Source organism: Leptodactylus fuscus, chromosome 5 (assembly GCF_031893055.1).
Source record: "Leptodactylus fuscus isolate aLepFus1 chromosome 5, aLepFus1.hap2, whole genome shotgun sequence".
In the NCBI taxonomy this organism is placed as follows: domain Eukaryota; kingdom Metazoa; phylum Chordata; class Amphibia; order Anura; family Leptodactylidae; genus Leptodactylus; species Leptodactylus fuscus.
In genome coordinates this window covers 202,359,656-202,377,437 of record NC_134269.1, presented here as the reverse complement: position 1 = coordinate 202,377,437, position 17,782 = coordinate 202,359,656, and the positions used below count along the sequence as shown (strand labels likewise).

Sequence of the window (17,782 nt, the reverse complement as noted above, 5' to 3'; positions counted from 1 at the left end):
TCGATATCTAATAATAGACTCCTGGTCTGAACAGGCCTGATCCATACAAACCGCTATTACTCTACCGTATATACTCGAGTATAAGCCGAATTTTTCAGCACAGTTTTTGTAGTGAAGGCTTATACTCGAGTCAAGCAAAAAGAAATGAAATGACACACATACACATTAGGTATCCCTGTGTCTGAAAGTGCCCGGTCTACTGAATTTAGGGGATCTGCAGTGCTCCTGGGGTTAATAGGAGCACTGCAGATCCCCTATATTCAGCCAGGCTGAATTCCAAAGGGGGGGGGGGGGACAGTCCTGAAGCTCAGGGAAGGGGCAGACAGACAACCAAAACACCCCCCCCTCCCCTTTCCCAGCATCTACTGCACCCAAAAACTCTGGCCATTTTAATTTTTGAAATTTTCCAGTAGCTGCTGCATTTCCCCCCCTCGGCTTATACTCGAGTCAATAAGTTTTCCCAGGTTTTTGTGGTAAAATTAGGGGCCTCGGCTTATACTCTAGTATATACGGTAATACTCCGATTTTTTTTTTTTTACGTTATCGTCAAAGACTAGTTGCAGTGAATAGATCTCAAATTTTAACCAAACCATAAACCAGTCTGGGTGTGGACCTATTATTCATCAGAGCGAGATTCCTTCTAACCCCGTCTCCCGTGCATAGAAAACATTGAGGTTTCATTGACCACGAGACTTCACAGATTATAGGAAGTGATGCACTAGGCGGAAACTGATCCCAAGCGCTACTAATGTTAAGTCGGCTTCCTTGGTTTCCCACTGATTCTTGACGGTAACAAATGGAACGTTTTACTCAATGAGAAACATATTCTAATTTATTTGGCATGGAGCCCAGTGTAGAGGAGACATCCGTCTATCTAAAGTTCCTGAACAGGAAAATGAAACAAAACAATACGACAGGAGTCGAGAGTAGACTTAAACTTTACAGTATCGTGTTTTCTTCTATATACAAAGAATTACAGTACATATTCATAGAAGGTGCACAACCACCTTCCACTAGTGACAGGAAATGCAATCGCCTACAAACAAAAGGGGGGAAGAAAATAAAAAGAAGGGGAAGAAACCGGTTATGTCAAACATGCTGCATTTCTAACATGGGATGGACAGCATTACACCCCGTATCCATTCAGTTGTTCATCACTTATATACAGTCAGCAGGATGGAGCAGGAGTTCGCTAAGTTCTCTACTATTGGGTAGCACCAGTGAACGTTGCGTCTTGGATGTGGCGTTTCGAGTAGGCTTATTCCAGAGGCCAGCACTGCCGTCTCTGTTCGTGCTCAGTGGCAATGGGTTACAATGTATACAGGATGGAATAGTCAATAATACGGGTACACGGAATGGCCTCCATTTCTGGAAGGATCGGACTTAGCCAGATGCAGGATAACGATAGTGATAGCATCAATGCATTTCTAAATAAGACCAAGGAACCCTCCAATGGGCTATACGTAGTAAAAGACTGCCTCACCTTATTGGCTGCTACGACCTAAAAACTTCCTGGTCCGCTGAGAGATAACTATCCCCAGACAGTCGCTGCAAAACTATAATATAAAACGTACAGGACGGCATGAATCTGTATTAATAACCAGTGGATAGAGAGGTTTTAAAATGGTTTTCCAGCCCTGAAGGATTGTTCATACAGGATAGGTCATCGGTATACGGTATGATCCGTGTGTAGGGGAAGGGGGGGAATTGGACAAATGAACCCCGCACAGATCAGCCATTGAAAGCTGGTGCAGGAGATGGGGTCACATGCAGGCTACTCCTATTCAAGTAACTACTATACAGGTGGTGAAGCTGATGTGCTGCCCCCGTTACTTAAAGGGATTCTATCATTAAAATCACACAGTCTTAAGAAAGGCTATTCTTCTACCTTTAGAGGTCTTCTCCGCGCCGCCGTTCGGTATAAATCCGGGTTTTCGTCATGTATGCAATTTAGTTCTCTCGCAGCACTGGGGGCGGTCCTCAGCGCTCAAACAGCACTGGACTGTCCCCAATCCTGTGAGAGAACTCTCCAGGGACGACTTCATCTTCAGAAACAGCCTTTCCGTGCGTCTTCTTATGGAGCTGGGTTCAAACTTCTAGGCCTCGGGCAGAGCCGACTGCGCAATGCCAAAAGAAAATGGCCGCTTACTCCAGCTTACTGTGTATATTGGCCATTTTCTTGTAGCCCGGCCATGCGCACTCAGCTCTGCCTGCAGCCTAGAACACTGAAACCCAGCTCTGGAAGAAGACACACAGAAAAGCCATTCCTGAAGAATAGGAGAGTTCTCTCGCAGCATTGGGGACGCCCCCAATGCTGTTTGAGTGCTGAGGACCGCCCCCAGTGCTGCGAGAGAACTCATTTGCATACAGATGAAAACCGGGATTACTACTGAACGGCAGGTAGGAGAAGACATCTAAAGGTAGGAGAATAACTTTTCTTAAGTCTATCCCTACGTGTGATTTTAATGATAGAATCCCTTTAAAGGGGAGTAGCCTGTGCCTGGTTCAGGTATCAGACCCCCACAGATCACATACTGCCACCCAATCTAGTGGATACGTCATCAAAACGAATCCTCCATCTGAGGCTGGAAAAGCCAGATTCCCCTTTTTGAGGAACATCCAAAAACTGGCACGAGTCAGGGACAGTTACCAAAGCAAACAACTAATACCCATATATCCCCTTCCCCTGGCACAACTCCTTGCCAGTCCTGGCTGCACATACACACCAATACTATGGCCAATGACTTGCCTCTGTGGTGTGCGGCACAAGATCGCCTACTAGTGGCAGAGGATGAAACAGGGTTTGTTTGTTTTTTTATACTTTATCACAGTACCAGTCTTTTGCCAAATTTCTGGGTCTCTTGGAAAACCCTCCCAAAAAATAATTCTGAAGATATTCTGGGTCATTGGCGTGGCGCACGAATAGGAGACCAAAAAAGACAGAATTGCATCTATAGCCTAAAAAGAAAACCGCACATACAATAACGCCATCATTCTGCACCCATGCGTTCATAATGCTTTAAAATCACAATGGTCTAGTTTATTAACAAACAAAAAAAAAAAAAAAAATATTTCGGCACGCTAAACCAAACCATTGAAAGGATAAAACTTACAAATGTTCACAGGACTGGAGAAAAAAACAAATGTAAAAAGTGAAAATTCAGCTCACATCATAGAGGCACTGGTAGTCACCAACACCGACATTTACAACAAAAAGTTATATTAAAAAATAAAAACAAAAGAAAACATACAGTAAAACATTAAGCACAGCTGCCCATAGCACCAAAATTCCCATTGTAAGGTCGCTCAGATTCTATAGAGGCAGGTGTGAGTTTAGTGTGGTGTGCAAGGGACTGGGATGACCAATATCAGCCAATGACATAAGAGACTTTAATATTGAATTTCAGCTGCCGTGTCCTCCTCCATCTTTGATGCTTGACTACCATTTATCATCCCCTTCATATGACCTCTACTACGTGGCCGAGCACCTCCAGTCCACGGAATAAAATGTGTCTATACACAGACTGCGTTCATTACATACACGAATCCAAGGTCTGAACGATTAAAGGGATCCCAACATTGGATACGTAGGAATAGCCTTAAAAAAAGGCTATTGTTATCCTACCTTTAGATGTCTTCTCCGCGCCGCCCTTCGGTAAAAATCCCAGTTTTTTCCGGTAAGCAAATGAGTTCTCTCACAGCACTGGGGGCGTCCCCAAATGCTGCGAGAGAACTCTCCATCTTCTTCTGGAATGGCCTCTCCCTGTGTCTTCTTCCATCCTGGGTTTCAATTTTCTAGGCCTCGGGCCAAGCATGTCCGGGCCACAAGAAAATGGTCGCTTGCTCCAGCTTACTGTGTAAGCGGCCATTTTCTTGTGGCCCAGGCATGCGCAGTCGGCTCTGCCCGAGGCCTAGAAGATTGAAATCCAGGATGGAAGACGACACAGAGAGAGGCCATTCCAGAAGAAGATGGAGAGTTCTCTCGCAGCATTGGGGACGCCCCCAGTGCTGCGAGAGAACTCATGAATACCGATGAAAACTGGAATTTCTACCGAACGGCAGCGCGGAGAAGACATCTAAAGTTAGGAGAAGAATAGCCTATGTGTTAGAAAATTTTTTAAAAAAAAGGGTATCCAATGATAGGATCCCTTTAAAGGGGTTGTCCTAAGATCTAAACTTACCACCTAGCCGGTGAATAGGTTTTGATTGCTGTGGGTCCGACCTCTAAAAACACTACTGATCCTGAAAATAGGGGTCCCGTTCCATTGCTATAGCACTGCCATCTATAGGACACATGCTTGACTGCCACTTGATCCAAAGAAGGACGAGAGACCCCTGTTCTCACGACCAATGGGGGGGCTAGGTACCGGATACTTATCACCTAGCTTGTGGCGATGTATCAGCCCTTTTCTCTTAGGGCCTTCTTATTCATTTTATTGATCCTGATGGGATAATATGAGCACAGTACTACCAAATTTACACAGACCTCTTCTTGTCGCAAGTTGACACCATTATGCATGTGGGATTGTACGGTTACCCTTTAAGGCCCAAATTTCTCCTTGTACCTACCAAACTGAAATAAGGCAGTTCAGTGACCATAAGATGTCATCTGCATGGAAGGATTCACATTGATGATTTAATACTGCAGTAAGCATCCTACGACACACGCCATAATACTAGTCTACGATGGTCGTTGTATTTTGGCATGATCAAGTCGAATCTTGCGTTTGTGTGTCCTAACGCCGCACCCCTAGGTCATAGGACGTAACCTTAGACATGCAGTAACAGATCTCAGCATCAGAATAATAGAAGTATTCCACCCAAAACACACACAAACAACCCATATGAGGTCCATTGGCATTTCAAGGTTTCCTGATATCCACAGCTTAAAATACAACTCTTTGTAATAAGGCACCTCTCTCGTTTCCCTGCCATCAAGGCCCGTAACAGTTTGCAGATTTACCACTCGGATAGAAGTGCCTTATTGCTCTTTTTTACAGAAAAAGCGATTAAACCTGATTTACTAGACACAAAACCCCACTGATGCCTTACACGTCTTCGGCAGTTCATCAGTGATGTGATTCGGGAGGTCTCTAACCGCAAGAAGCCGACAACTAAAAAAATAAAAATAAAATAAAAAGCAAAAACTAAATGCAGCAGCCCGCTTGTCGAGTGTCTACCTATGGATTCCGCTGCTACTGGTTTGTAGGTGGGCCCACGTGGCAGCCACATCCAAAATATAGGTGGGATTTTTCGTTCGGTCGTAACAATCCGTCTGTCCTCTAATTTAGTCCTTGTCGGGTGCTATACACACCGCCGCTGCGGCTGCTGGACAAGGGCTAGGTGCAGTTTTTGGCTGTTCAGTAGCAAAGTTTAGATCTACAGAAACGCGCTCCTCCTGCTCAACACCGCAAGACGCGTTTTCTACCGGGGCAGCCGAAGGGTCGTTAGATGTCTTCTCACCATTGGTTTGGTCTTCTAAAGCAGAGTCCATGTCGGGCACTGAATCCGCAGGCGGAGTAACCGGTTTCTCTTCCTCCGTTGCCATAGTCTGTATAGGGGTGGTCGGCTCCTCGGCACAGGTAGGGTTAGGGACTGGATCTGGGGACAAATCTTTCATATCTTCTACGTGCTCGTCTTGGACACTGCTTTCGCTTTCTACATCACTGTGCTTCTGTTCAGTAGCGACTGGGGTCAACGGTTCCTCTAAAGAAGAATCGCACTTGTCTTCCGGATCCGGTGGTCTCTTAGCAAGATGAACCTCGCCGTCAGTTTCTACGACATCCAGGCAGGTATTATGTTGATCAGATTTCTCTTGCAGGTCTTTGTCTTCAGACTGTTTGACAGCAGTGGTAGTCAGGAGCACCTTTCCGGCCTCTATGGGGTATTTTCCGGATGTTGCCAGTACAACCTTCCCAGCGGGCACGGGCTGTTTCCCTGTAGGAGATAGCAGCACTCTACTTACTGACGATGAAGAGTTCTTACCCACAGAAGTCAATAATACCTTCCCGGCAGGTAGATTTTTTTTACCTATGGAAGCCAACAAAACCTTACCGGGAGATAAAGACTTCTTTCCCAAAGAAGCCAGAAGAACCTTCCCCGTCGGCAATGGTTTCTGTGCAGTGGATGCAAGAATCAGTTTCCTGCCCACAGGAGATTTCTGGCTACCAGGGCTCAGAAGTAACTTGCCAGCTGGTAGAGATGTTGTTTTCTCAGAGGCGCCTACCAAGACCTTCGCAGAAGGCAAGGAATTTCCCCCAAGGGCCAGCAACATATTACCGGAATCTGAGGTACTAGTCACTGAGGGAGCCATCAGTACTTTAGTAAGGGCCGAACTCTGCTTATTACTCGATTTCGATTTGACGTTATTATGCGGGGTGTCCTTGGATGGTGACACGCCAGTTGACATATTTTCTGTGGAGGAATCGCTTTCTCGAATTTCCCCTGGCTCCAAAGGATGTGGTCCACAGGGGTCGTGCTCCGTACAGGATAACCGTCCATCCAGCTTGGAGATGAAGAGCATGCCCTCGCGGTGCAACTTGCAGAAGGAACTGGGACACATTTCGCAGAATGAAGCGGCCTCCTTGCTACAGACATCGCACTGATGCCATGGACACTCCCACTTGCCTACAATCAGAAGAGAAGAATTATTACCCTGAGGCATAAAATAAAAAAAAAAAAAAAAAATAGTGGGCATTTCATAGATTACAACACAAGATGCTAATGCATAACAAGTAATCCCTAAAAAGAGGCACAGCATATAACATTTATAGAAACCAGCCCCTGCGAGTATGCAAACCCACATTTTACTTCGGCCCAGTTCACATCTACGTTTGGTATTCCATTCGGGGAGTCCGCTTGGGGACCCTCCGAATACCGAACGCATTATAAAGCGGTGAGCAATGAAAGAACACAGACCACATACACTATAATGGGTCCATTAGTTTTTCGCAAGAATCATGCGGAGAGAAAAGTAGTGCTTGAAGTACTAGTACTCCTCTCTCCAGATGATTCGTGTGGACACTGCACGAAAAACACACAGACCCCATTATAGTCTATGGGATCCATGTGCTTTCATTGCTCACCACTTTTTAAGGCATTTGGTATTCCGTCAAGCGGAAAACTGAACACGGATGTGAACCAGGCCTTAGACAGACTGAAGATTTATCCGTGGCCGAGACTGGATGTCTAATCCAAATTTATATCACCTACTCGTTGACTGACTTTGACCCGAGAATTTTAGGACACAATCTTGACACATCTAAACCATGCACCCTTTTATGAGCAGACACCCCCACATGTTTACACCAGTAACCAAAATAGTAAATGCGGCCTACTGTTTGCAATCGGCTGCAAAATAATCATCTTTGCAGAACTGAGCCCTGTAGAATTGTGTAACAAAAGCAAAGAGCCCAGGAGGAGCGCATGGTAAGATCGGACAGGGTAAATTCTTGACAATCTTACTAGAAAGTGGAACCTCTAAAGCAGGGGTCCTCAAACTTTTTAAACAGTGGGCCGGAGGCAGAGCAGCTCGCACAGACATCAGGAGCGGTGCCCTCCAATAGGTAAAGTGAAGTGCGCTCCATGGCCTGGCCCGAGCTCCCCAGGAGCTTCATTATAAATGCACGCCTGCCGGCGTTGTCGGCGGGGCCAGACAGAAGTGCTTGGCGGGCCGCAGTTTGAGGACCCCTGCTCTAAAGTAACGTAGCATCTTTGCACATAAAAGTGATGGTTCATCTACTAAGCCAATCCTTTAAGCAGGATGTTCCATTATGATACAGAAAACGGATTCTGAGAACATTAGGCGTTTAAAGGGGCCCAGCCTTATGGAATCTGTCAGTAAAAGTTTACTGCACTGCAAAAAAGATGTGATGGAGATGTGCAAGAAAGTATCTATAAAATGGCCAGATCAATTCAACATATGAACGGCAGTCACCAGGCATGCAATAGAAGCATAAAAACAAAGCAATGCGCATCTACCTGCAGGTCGGCGAGTTAGGCTTAAGCAGTCCGCATGGTAGACTTTTGGGCACCCTGGTTTTTTGCAGGACACAAGCTGCCCTCCGTCTCCACAGCTGAAACACTCATCTTCATGCTCTTTAACAGCCTCCGTTTTCTTGCGCTTCACATATTTTCTCCTGGCCCTATCCTCAGGAGCGGTGGGCTGGTTCTGAAGGTAAAAAACAGATAAAAATAAATAAGTCTCAGTCTTCACAGTAAACCTATGACATGACATCTGGACAAGCCTGTAGCTATAAATGTAGAGTTCTATGCATCATACATATACATTACTTACTGTAAGCTGTAAGGGCGGGTGCACACCTGCGCCCGGTCTCCGCTCTCAGGTTTCCGTCTTCTGCCCGAGAAACTGGACAGGAGGCGGAAACTGGCAGTCGCTTTTCAAACTCATTCATTTGAATGATAGGATAGGAGATTGGAGATATAGATAGAGAGGTAGATAGATAGATAGAAAATTAATCTTAGTATACAAACCTTAGGTCTGACTCCGAGGAAACCACTACAATTTGGCGCACCGCATTTACACACAGTCTTCCCATTCCCAAGACATTCCAGGTTATAGTTGAAAGTTAATTCGGTTCCTGAAAGTGTTATATGGTCAGACATGTCGGGATCCAGGATTTACATCAAATAAAACTTTCTGCTTCACGGTAATAAAAATGAGACACTCTAAATAAAAGAAAAAAAAATATATATATTTTTCCTTACCAGCTTTAATATCACACAGCGCAAAAAGGCCAACTCTAGTGTCACCATTGACCGTCCATTTCTGAGTCTCGCAGTTTGGCTGGCAGCAGTGGTTCATGAAACGTGCATAATTTCCCTTTGGCCCTGCGTCGATCACTCGATCCTATAATAAAGGTAGATTTAGCATCTTAACAGAAGACCCCTGATCCTAAGGCAATAAAAAGAGGAGGTTGGTTTTTTTTTTGGTTTTTTTTTTTACTATTCATGCAAATTTTAAAGAAAAATATCTGACCTTGTCAAGGGTTAGCATGTAGAAGTTTGTGATATCGTGCTCCTGAGCGTAGCGAATACGAGCGCGACATTCCTCTTCATCAATCATTTCTCCGACGTATTCATTAACAAATTCACCCTACAAGAAGTACAGAGGCCATCCATTAATAGATTACATGCAGTAAGATTTGTTCCTTAGGCCTTATACAGTCCTATGAAAAAGTTTGGGCACCCCTATTAATCTTAATCATTTTTAGTTCTAAATATTTTGGTGTTTGCAGCAGTCATTTCAGTTTGATATATCTAATAACTGATGGACACAGTAATATTTCAGGATTGAAATGAGGTTTATTGTACTAACAGAAAATGTGCAATATGCATTAAACCAAAATTTGACCGGTGCAAAAGTATGGGCACCTCAACAGAAAAGTGACATTAATATTTTGAAGATCCTCCTTTTGCAAAGATAACAGCCTCTAGTCGCTTCCTGTAGCTTTTAATCAGTTCCTGGATCCTGGATGAAGGGATTTTGGACCATTCCTCTTTACAAAACAATTCAAGTTCAGTTAAGTTAGATGGTCGCCGAGCATGGACAGCCCGCTTCACATCATCCCACAGATGTTCAATGATATTCAGGTCTGGGGACTGGGATGGCCATTCCAAAACATTGTAATTGTTCCTCTGCATGAATGCCTGAGGATTTGGAGCGGTGTTTTGGATCATTGTCTTGCTGAAATATCCATCCCCGGCGTAACTTCAACTTCGTCACTGATTCTTGAACATTATTCTCAAGAATCTGCTGATACTGAGTGGAATCCATGCGACCCTCAACTTTAACAAGATTCCCGATGCCGGCATTGGCCACACAGCCCCAAGGCATGATGGAACCTCCACCAAATTTTACAGTGGGTAGCAAGTGTTTTTCTTGGAATGCTGGTTTTTTGGACGCCATGCATAACTCCTTTTTGTATGACCAAACAACTCAATCTTTGTTTCATCAGTCCACAGGACCTTCTTCCAAAATGAAGCTGGCTTGTCCAAAGGTGCTTTTGCATACCTCAGACGACTCTGTTTGTGGCGTGCTTGCAGAAACGGCTTCTTTCTCATCATCTCCCATACAGCTTCTCCTTGTGCAAAGTGCGCTGTATTGTTGACCGATGCACAATGACACAATCTGCAGCAAGATGATGCTGCAGCTCTTTGGAGGTGGTCTGTAGATTGTCCTTGACTGTTCTCACCATTCTTCTTCTCTGCCTTTCTGATATTTTTCTTGGCCTGCCACTTCTGGGCTTAGCAAGAACTGTCCCTGTGGTCTTCCATTTCCTTACTATGTTCCTCACAGTGGAAACTGACAGGTTAAATCTCTGAGACAACTTTTTGTATCCTTCCCCTGAACAACTATGTTGAACAATCTTTGTTTTCAGATCATTTGAGAGCGGGCTGTCCATGCTCGGCGAACATCAAACTGAACTGAACTTGAATTGTTTTGTAAAGAGGAATGGTCCAAAATACCTTCATCCAGGATCCAGGAACTGATTAAAAGCTACAGGAAGCGACTAGAGGCTGTTATCTTTGCAAAAGGAGGATCTACAAAATATTAATGTCACTTTTCTGTTGAGGTGCCCATACTTATGCACCGGTCAAATTTTGGTTTGATGCATATTGCACATTTTCTGTTAGTACAATAAACCTCATTTCAATCCTGAAATATTACTGTGTCCATCAGTTATTAGATATATCAAACTGAAATGGCTGCTGCAAACACCAAAATATTTAGAACTAAAAATGATTAAGATTAATAGGGGTGCACAAACTTTTTCATAGTACTGTATAACGTACCGCCAAAATTAGCAATACAATACGTAGGCTTGGAGAAACAGTACGCCTCAAACTGTGATAATACAAGAGACAATACGGGTACACCTACTTTTTTGATGTCGCTCTTACAACGTAACCCCCAGCCTCTGCTTAGCGTTCGGAAAATCTCCACCTCTGGATATTGACGTTTCGAGAAGGCCTGATTCTGGCAGTGCTCGCCCGCTGGGCACACAGATGGATGGCATTCATACAGCAGCATCCGGTTAATGCATTCGGAGTCCTGACCACAGGGAGTCTCATCTGAGGCCTTGCAGTTGCAGCGTGGAATCTCTGACAGGTCGGCAGTGAAGATCTGAACCTTCCCAACAGGTTTGTTCACCTGCCAAAAATGTGCAGTTATTATTATATCATCTATAAACCACAACAGACTACAGAGAAAGGAGAAATCAATTTAGGCTTCATATACAAGAGATTTCCCCCAAATTGAATGGAAAGCTCACTGGAGACATACTGCTAGTGGGTCAGAGAATACTGCAAAGAGAAAATTTTACATCCCAAAATCAGTAGGTCACAAGCTTTTCGAGCCAAGAACCCCTTCATGAAAAAAACGTCTAACCAATGGACACCATGATGTCAAGCTGGGAAGTAATTGGGGGCTCCTATGGCAGGCGCAGACACAGGTCTGAGGGTCTTTTTTTTCTACCTTTCCTCTATTCAGATCAAAGCCGAGAAGCGATGTCTATTCAGCACAGGCGTAGAGAAAGCCCACCCCCTTAAAGGTATCATTGGATACCCTTTTTTCCCCCCTCGATAACACGTAGGAATAGTCTTAAGTAGAGATGAGCGAACACTATTCGAAACAGCCGTTTCAAATAGCACGCTCCCATAGAAATGAATGGACGTACCCGGCACGCGGGGGGGGTTAAGCGGCCAGCTGCCGGCAAAGTCTGCGTGCCGGCCGCTTCCACTCATTTCTATGGGAGTGTGTTATTCGAAACGGCTGTTTCGAGTAGTGTTCACTCATCTCTAGTCTTAAGTAAGGTTATTCTTCTCCTTCCTTTAGATGTCTTCTCCGCGCCGCCGTTCGGTAGAAATCTGGGTTTTCTTCAGTATGCAAACGAGTTATCTCGCAGCACTGGGGGCGCCCTCAATGCTGTGAGAGAAATCTCCAGTGACGCCTCCAACTTCTTCTGGAACGGCCTCTCCCTGCGTCGTCTTCTTCCGTCCTGGGTTTCAATCTTCTAGGCTTCGGGTAGACCCGACTGCGCATGCCTGGGCCACAAGAAAATGGCTGATTACACCAGCTTACTGTAAAAGCGGCCACAAGAAAATAGCCGCTTACACAGCTTACTGAGTAAGTGGCCATTTTCTTGTGGCCGTGGCCATTCGCAGTTGGCTCTGCCCGAGGCCTAGAAGATTGAAACCCAGGACGGAAGAAGAGAGGCCGTTCCAGAAGATGATGGAGGCAGTGCTGGAGAGTTCTCTCGCAGTATTGGGGACGCCCCCAGTGCTGCGAGAGAACTCATTTGCATACCGACAAAAACCGGGATTTCTACCGAATGGCGGCGCGGAGAAGACATCTAAAGGTAGGAGAACAGCCTTTCTTAAGGCTATTCCTACGTGTGAGTGAGAAAAAAAAAAAAGAATGGGTAACCAATGATAAGATCCCTTTAACCAAAGTCTTCTGACATCTGCCTCTACTTGGTGGCCACTTTCTCAGTATTTGAAGATGGTGGATGGTTTGAGCGGCACCGGTCCCCAGTGAGTCTCAGAACCTGAGGACTTACTAAACCTATCACTTCCAGAGCAGTAAGTCCTCAACCCCACGGGGACCTCAAAGTCTTGTGTTATAATACCTAAAAAAAAGTACCTGGGTTGTGAGAGCAACTTCTCCTGGGTTGGGAAGACTACAGTGTTACTCACTTTAATGTGCTTATAAGGTGGTGGCTTTTTATCGTTTTTCTTCTCCTCCTGTAATTGCCTCATTTCCTTCTGTGCTTTCAGCTCTTCAAATCTTTCTGCCGCTTCCATCAGCCCTACAGGAAAGCAATAGGATTGTAAGTCTAAAACATGCAGAAAGGCAGCACAGTCGCTCAGTGGTTAGCACTGCAGCCTTGCAGCACTGGAGTCCTGGGTTCGAAACCCGCCAAGGACAACACGTTCAAGGAGTTTGTAAGTTCTCCTCCCATACTCCAAAGACATACTGATAGGGGGAAAGAAACAAAAACAAAACCACACATCCCAACATACCTTTCTTGTAAACAGCATCTACTCCCTTGCTCATCTTATCTTTGTTAAGCGCGTCCCCTTCCATGTAAGGAAACACCCTAGCCTGGTGAGTCCATAAGTAGTCCTTAGAACCAAAAAATAAGACAGGAAACTCTCCAATGTCATGCTTCATCTTCTGGATATTTGTTGGAATGGTCTTCGGGTGACAAACTTCAGCGGGCCACCACCTGAAAGAAGGAAACCAAAGCTTTTTCGCAACCGTTGTCTGGAGAGATAAGACCGCGTGGAGAAGAAAGCCGTCCATTACCTGTATCTCCCGACTTTCACCCATACCACTTCTTTATAGTGAGGCTTTTTGCCAGCTTTACAATCATTGCAGAACCAGCTCCCCTCTGGCATGTCAATGTTAAGACATTCACGGTGAAAAGCCGCCGGACAAGACTCACAACATAGAAGACTCCCACCTGATAAAGGGAAAGACAAAAACGTCACTATGCTGTATTATATACTAAAAGGTAAGCCTGCCGCCATTTTTACAGACTAAGAACGTGCAAACTAGTATAATTCTAGCGTAAAGAAATGTAAATGGACGCTCAATAGACTTACCTTCAGAGCATACGAAGCACCAGCTGACATTAACATGCTCGTGGTTCTTACAACCTCTGCGAGGGGTAAAGTGGTTTGGGCAAATAATACTATTAGAAGCCAAGGTAACGGTTCCTGCGGCCATGCAGAAGTCGTTGGCGTGATAGGCAACCGGGCATCGCACACATCTCATCAGACGACCTGGACCCCATTGGAAATAGAAGACAAAGACAAGATTAAGAGTCACACTACTTAATACTCGAGATAACGCATTGCCTTACAGCTTCAACTGCGATGTATAGAACGGAAAACAGGCAGCACTCCAGTAGTATGCTGAAGCAGTCCTGGAGATTATACAAATGTATAAGTATCTTGCTTAGTTTCCTTTAACCAGTGGCGTAACTAGGAATGGCGGGGGCCCGTGGTACACTTTTGACATGCCGCCCCCCTCCAAAGACCTCGACCCCAGAGTATAATAATCGGAGACCAAGGGGGGAATAAAAACCCACTCTGTTACTTACTAGAGATGAGCGAACAGTAAAACGTTCGAGGTTCGATATTCGTTTCGAGTATCCCCTCAATATTCGACTACTCTAATCGAATATCGAACCCTATTATAGTCTATGGGGGGAAAATGCTCGTTTCAGGGGTAGGCAACATTCAATCAAATTATACTTACCAAGTCCACGAGTGAGGGTCGGGCTGGATCCTCCGAGCAGTCTTCTCCTTGCAGCGTCCCCGCGGCGTCTTCCGGCTCTGAATTCACTCTGCCAGGCATTGGGCCTGGGCAGAGCCGACTGCACATGCCCACACTACAAGCAGACATGCGCAGTCGGCTCTGCCCAGGCCCGATGCCTGGCAGAGTGAATTCGGAGCCGGAAGACGCCGCGGGGAAGCTGCACGGAGAAGACTTCTAAAGGTAGGAGAAGAACCAGCGTTGATTGGCCGACTGTATAGCATTCGGCCAATCAATGCTGGTTCTGCATCAAACCTTTACATTCGAACAGCGAGTGGTACTCGATCGAGTACGAGTATTTCGAATACCGTAGTATTCGATCGAATACCTACTCGATCGAGTACTACTCGCTCATCTCTATTACTTACCTATCCCTGGCTCCGCTGGACTCTCCGCAGCTGTCGCCAAACATCATTAATGATGTCCGGGACATCGTGATCGGGGGGGCCTACAGCGAGACGCATATGGATGCCGGTCCCAGTCATGTGACGTCAGGGATGTCACGCAAGTAGGCCCGAAGCCTGCCCAGAGGGGTAAGTAACACTGTTTTTTATAATGTTCGCTTACCTCTCCTGGGCCTCAGATCATTATACTCAGGGGTCTGAAAAGACCCCCACCAGGATCGGTAAGTAAGTAGGTCCCGTTACTATTAGGTAGAGTTACTAAGTAGGTGGAGTTACTATTAAAAAAACCCAAAACAAAAAAAACTCAGCGGTAGTCGCCGGGCCCCCTAATGTCCCTGGCCCTGTGGCAGCCGCTACCGCTCCCACCCAGGTAGTTACGCCCCTGCCTTTAACCTTGATCATGAGATAGATTTCACTTGGCTCACCTTTTGATGCAGACGGGTTGTTGGGGTTGTTTGAGTGACAAGTGGTGCAGATGTGTAAAGAACAGCGGAAACCTCTGTTCAGTTGAGTGGTGGGGGGATAGTTAAATGCACAATTTTCATGGTAGTACTTTCCACACAGAGGGAGTGAGCAGCGTTTTACCCCTTCATCTGAGGTCTTGCATACAAAACAGGTATGGAAACCTTTAAAACAAAAATCTTTATTGTTATTATTATTCACTAGAATAAAAAAAAAAAAAAAAAAAAAAAAAAAAAAAAAATTGAGGCATCTCTTTCTTCTATACGATATGAAATTGGGAGGACAGCTGACTTATGGTTTATTATAATTATGGTCAATTATAGCTGGGAACTTTCCCATTCAGCATGGTATATATTCAGCATGGTATATAGGATTACATTGGGGGCAGAGTTTGAATTTACATAGGCCTGGATAAGGCGTCTTGTGTAAAACTTCCCATGCTGATAAAGTAAAGCAGGGTGAGATCTGTATCCATCACACAGGGCACTTACCTGTAGAACACTCACTGCAAATGAACTTGCCCTGAGGCATGTCGCTCAATCCAAGGCATTGTAAGTGGAAAGCTCCGCAGCACTGAGCCTCACACAGCAGCAGCTCGCCCGGCTTCTCACATACCTGCAGAAGAGACATGGGATATTCTCCAATAACACCGCTAGATACGTTTCATTCTCTCTCAGGATAAAAATTTAAACGAAAAAGCTAAACTTAGCATTGAAACTCAATCCTCCGCTCACCAATCTCTTGCCAATACTGTCCCTACTCTGCCAGGGCCCATGATGGAAACGTGGCTCAGGTCCTTAAAGTGACCGCATGCTGTAGTCACCATTAGCAGCTTTGTCTATATTACAATGAAACATTCACAAAATGTATAAGAGAAAGAAAAATTCTGTAATATACCTGGCACACATTCTCTTTCATGGCAGCGCCGCCACCACCTCGCTCAAACTGGATCTTCTTTGAGGAAGCGCCATGTTCGTGCTCCATCCCCTCTTCAGCCGTGTCACTAGGACTAGCCGCGCCGTTCTCATGGAGCTCCCTCTATATATAAAATGGAGGTGCAGCTGATCAGATCACGTCTTACAGTACTCTACAGTTCTCGCTATGGCAATAATAATCCAGTAGATATACCATAGCGCTGCATTAATACAGCGGACACAAAAAAAAAAAAAAAACTACTTTTGTTGTCACTCAATTCACCTCAGAGTTCGAGGATTCCCGACGCATCAGGCTATTTGCCTTTCTAAATCTGCCGGCAAGTCGCAGCCGCTTTCGTCTCTTCCGATTTTCGGATAGCCTGCTGGATGCTGAAAAATGTGGGTGTATTTTTAGGAAGTCCTTTATCATCAATGTCAAGCTAGAATGTCATTTATGAATTTTATAGTTTGGTAGGCTGAGGAAACCAATATCCATAGCAATGACAAGACCAGGTAACCCGCGAGTCAAGGCTCATAGTCGGGGGGGTTATTATTAAAATAGATAAAGCCGCCATTGTACCAGTGTAAAGATCAGAGAAGGCTAGGCCTTGTCGTGTTGTCATCCACATAACAGGAGCAGGGTCTTGTATTGTGCCGGATAAGACGCAGCTTTACTAGTACTACTTTAGGGTAGATAGGGTGGAATACAGAAAGGGATATAAAAATTTCTGTAATAGGTTTTAATAGGGAACTCTTATTATAGAAGATCTTCTAAAGCTTAGGCATATCTGTAACTCATATCTGCCCAACAGCCTCCTAACCTGCCCTATTTTAGGTGTATTGGATAGCCCCTTCCTTCCTGACAGAGCTGGCCAGGACAAGCCAGTAGGGGGCGCAGTCATTAAAACATATATGATGTGATATACAGCATAAGTAAAACATAGAATAAAACAGGGGGGAAAAAAATTACTAATCCATCTACTAAACATGGTTTTCTGGCATAGACGGACGTGAATTAGGTCACATCAGAGGCCATTTTCTAGTAAAAACATCTGGAATTCCATAATAAAGTGCTATACTACAGTATACAATCGATTTTTGTAAGTTATCCCTACAGATAAAGACGTCTTGTGCTAATTTCCACCTTCTCACATAATACTTAAGGACAGATAGGCAATAGAGATGAGCGAGTACTGTTCGGATCAGCCGCTCCGAACAGCACGCTCCATAGAAATGAATGGATGCACCTGGTACTTCCGCTTTGACGGCGGCCGGCCGCTTAACCCCCCGCGTGCCGGCTACGTCCATTCATTTCTATGCGAGCGTGCTGTTCGGATCGGATGATCCGAACAGTACTCGCTCATCTCTAATAGGCAACAAAACAGTATGTTGGTATGTGAATAAATAGTACTAACAAATGAGAAAGTAATCAGTTACAGACCTGCCCATCACTGCCTAATAAATAAAATGCCCATATACTCCTAGCCCAAGAGGAAAACTCAAGCGAGACACAGAAATAAAAGGGCGACTGCCTAAGACCACCCCCATCGTATAGTAACAAAAATCACATTTGTTTAGCTCACGCTCATACCTGCTCGGTATCTTATACGCGTCAGGGTCTTCTTGAGGGGGAGCGATGATGAAGACTGAAAAAAAAC

At 45.0% G+C, this 17,782-nt stretch overlaps 1 protein-coding gene across 1 annotated transcript in view; it reads right to left on the bottom strand.

Moving 5' to 3' along the window:
* The window catches only part of NSD1 (nuclear receptor binding SET domain protein 1), a 274,149-nt gene that overhangs the window by 230,984 nt on the left and 25,383 nt on the right, over positions 1–17,782 (bottom strand). Inside the window, exons 9-23 of the mRNA XM_075275002.1 lie at positions 17,716–17,770; positions 16,408–16,514; positions 16,108–16,248; positions 15,702–15,825; positions 15,174–15,374; positions 13,630–13,809; positions 13,331–13,487; positions 13,045–13,250; positions 12,718–12,830; positions 10,904–11,173; positions 8,999–9,115; positions 8,728–8,869; positions 8,494–8,600; positions 7,981–8,170; positions 3,855–6,627 (exon numbers count right to left, since the gene is read on the bottom strand). Coding sequence (XP_075131103.1) covers positions 5,288–6,627; positions 7,981–8,170; positions 8,494–8,600; positions 8,728–8,869; positions 8,999–9,115; positions 10,904–11,173; positions 12,718–12,830; positions 13,045–13,250; positions 13,331–13,487; positions 13,630–13,809; positions 15,174–15,374; positions 15,702–15,825; positions 16,108–16,248; positions 16,408–16,514; positions 17,716–17,770 — 3,450 coding nt within the window. The 3' untranslated portion in view covers positions 3,855–5,287. The remainder of the gene's footprint in view (positions 1–3,854; positions 6,628–7,980; positions 8,171–8,493; positions 8,601–8,727; positions 8,870–8,998; positions 9,116–10,903; positions 11,174–12,717; positions 12,831–13,044; positions 13,251–13,330; positions 13,488–13,629; positions 13,810–15,173; positions 15,375–15,701; positions 15,826–16,107; positions 16,249–16,407; positions 16,515–17,715; positions 17,771–17,782) is intronic.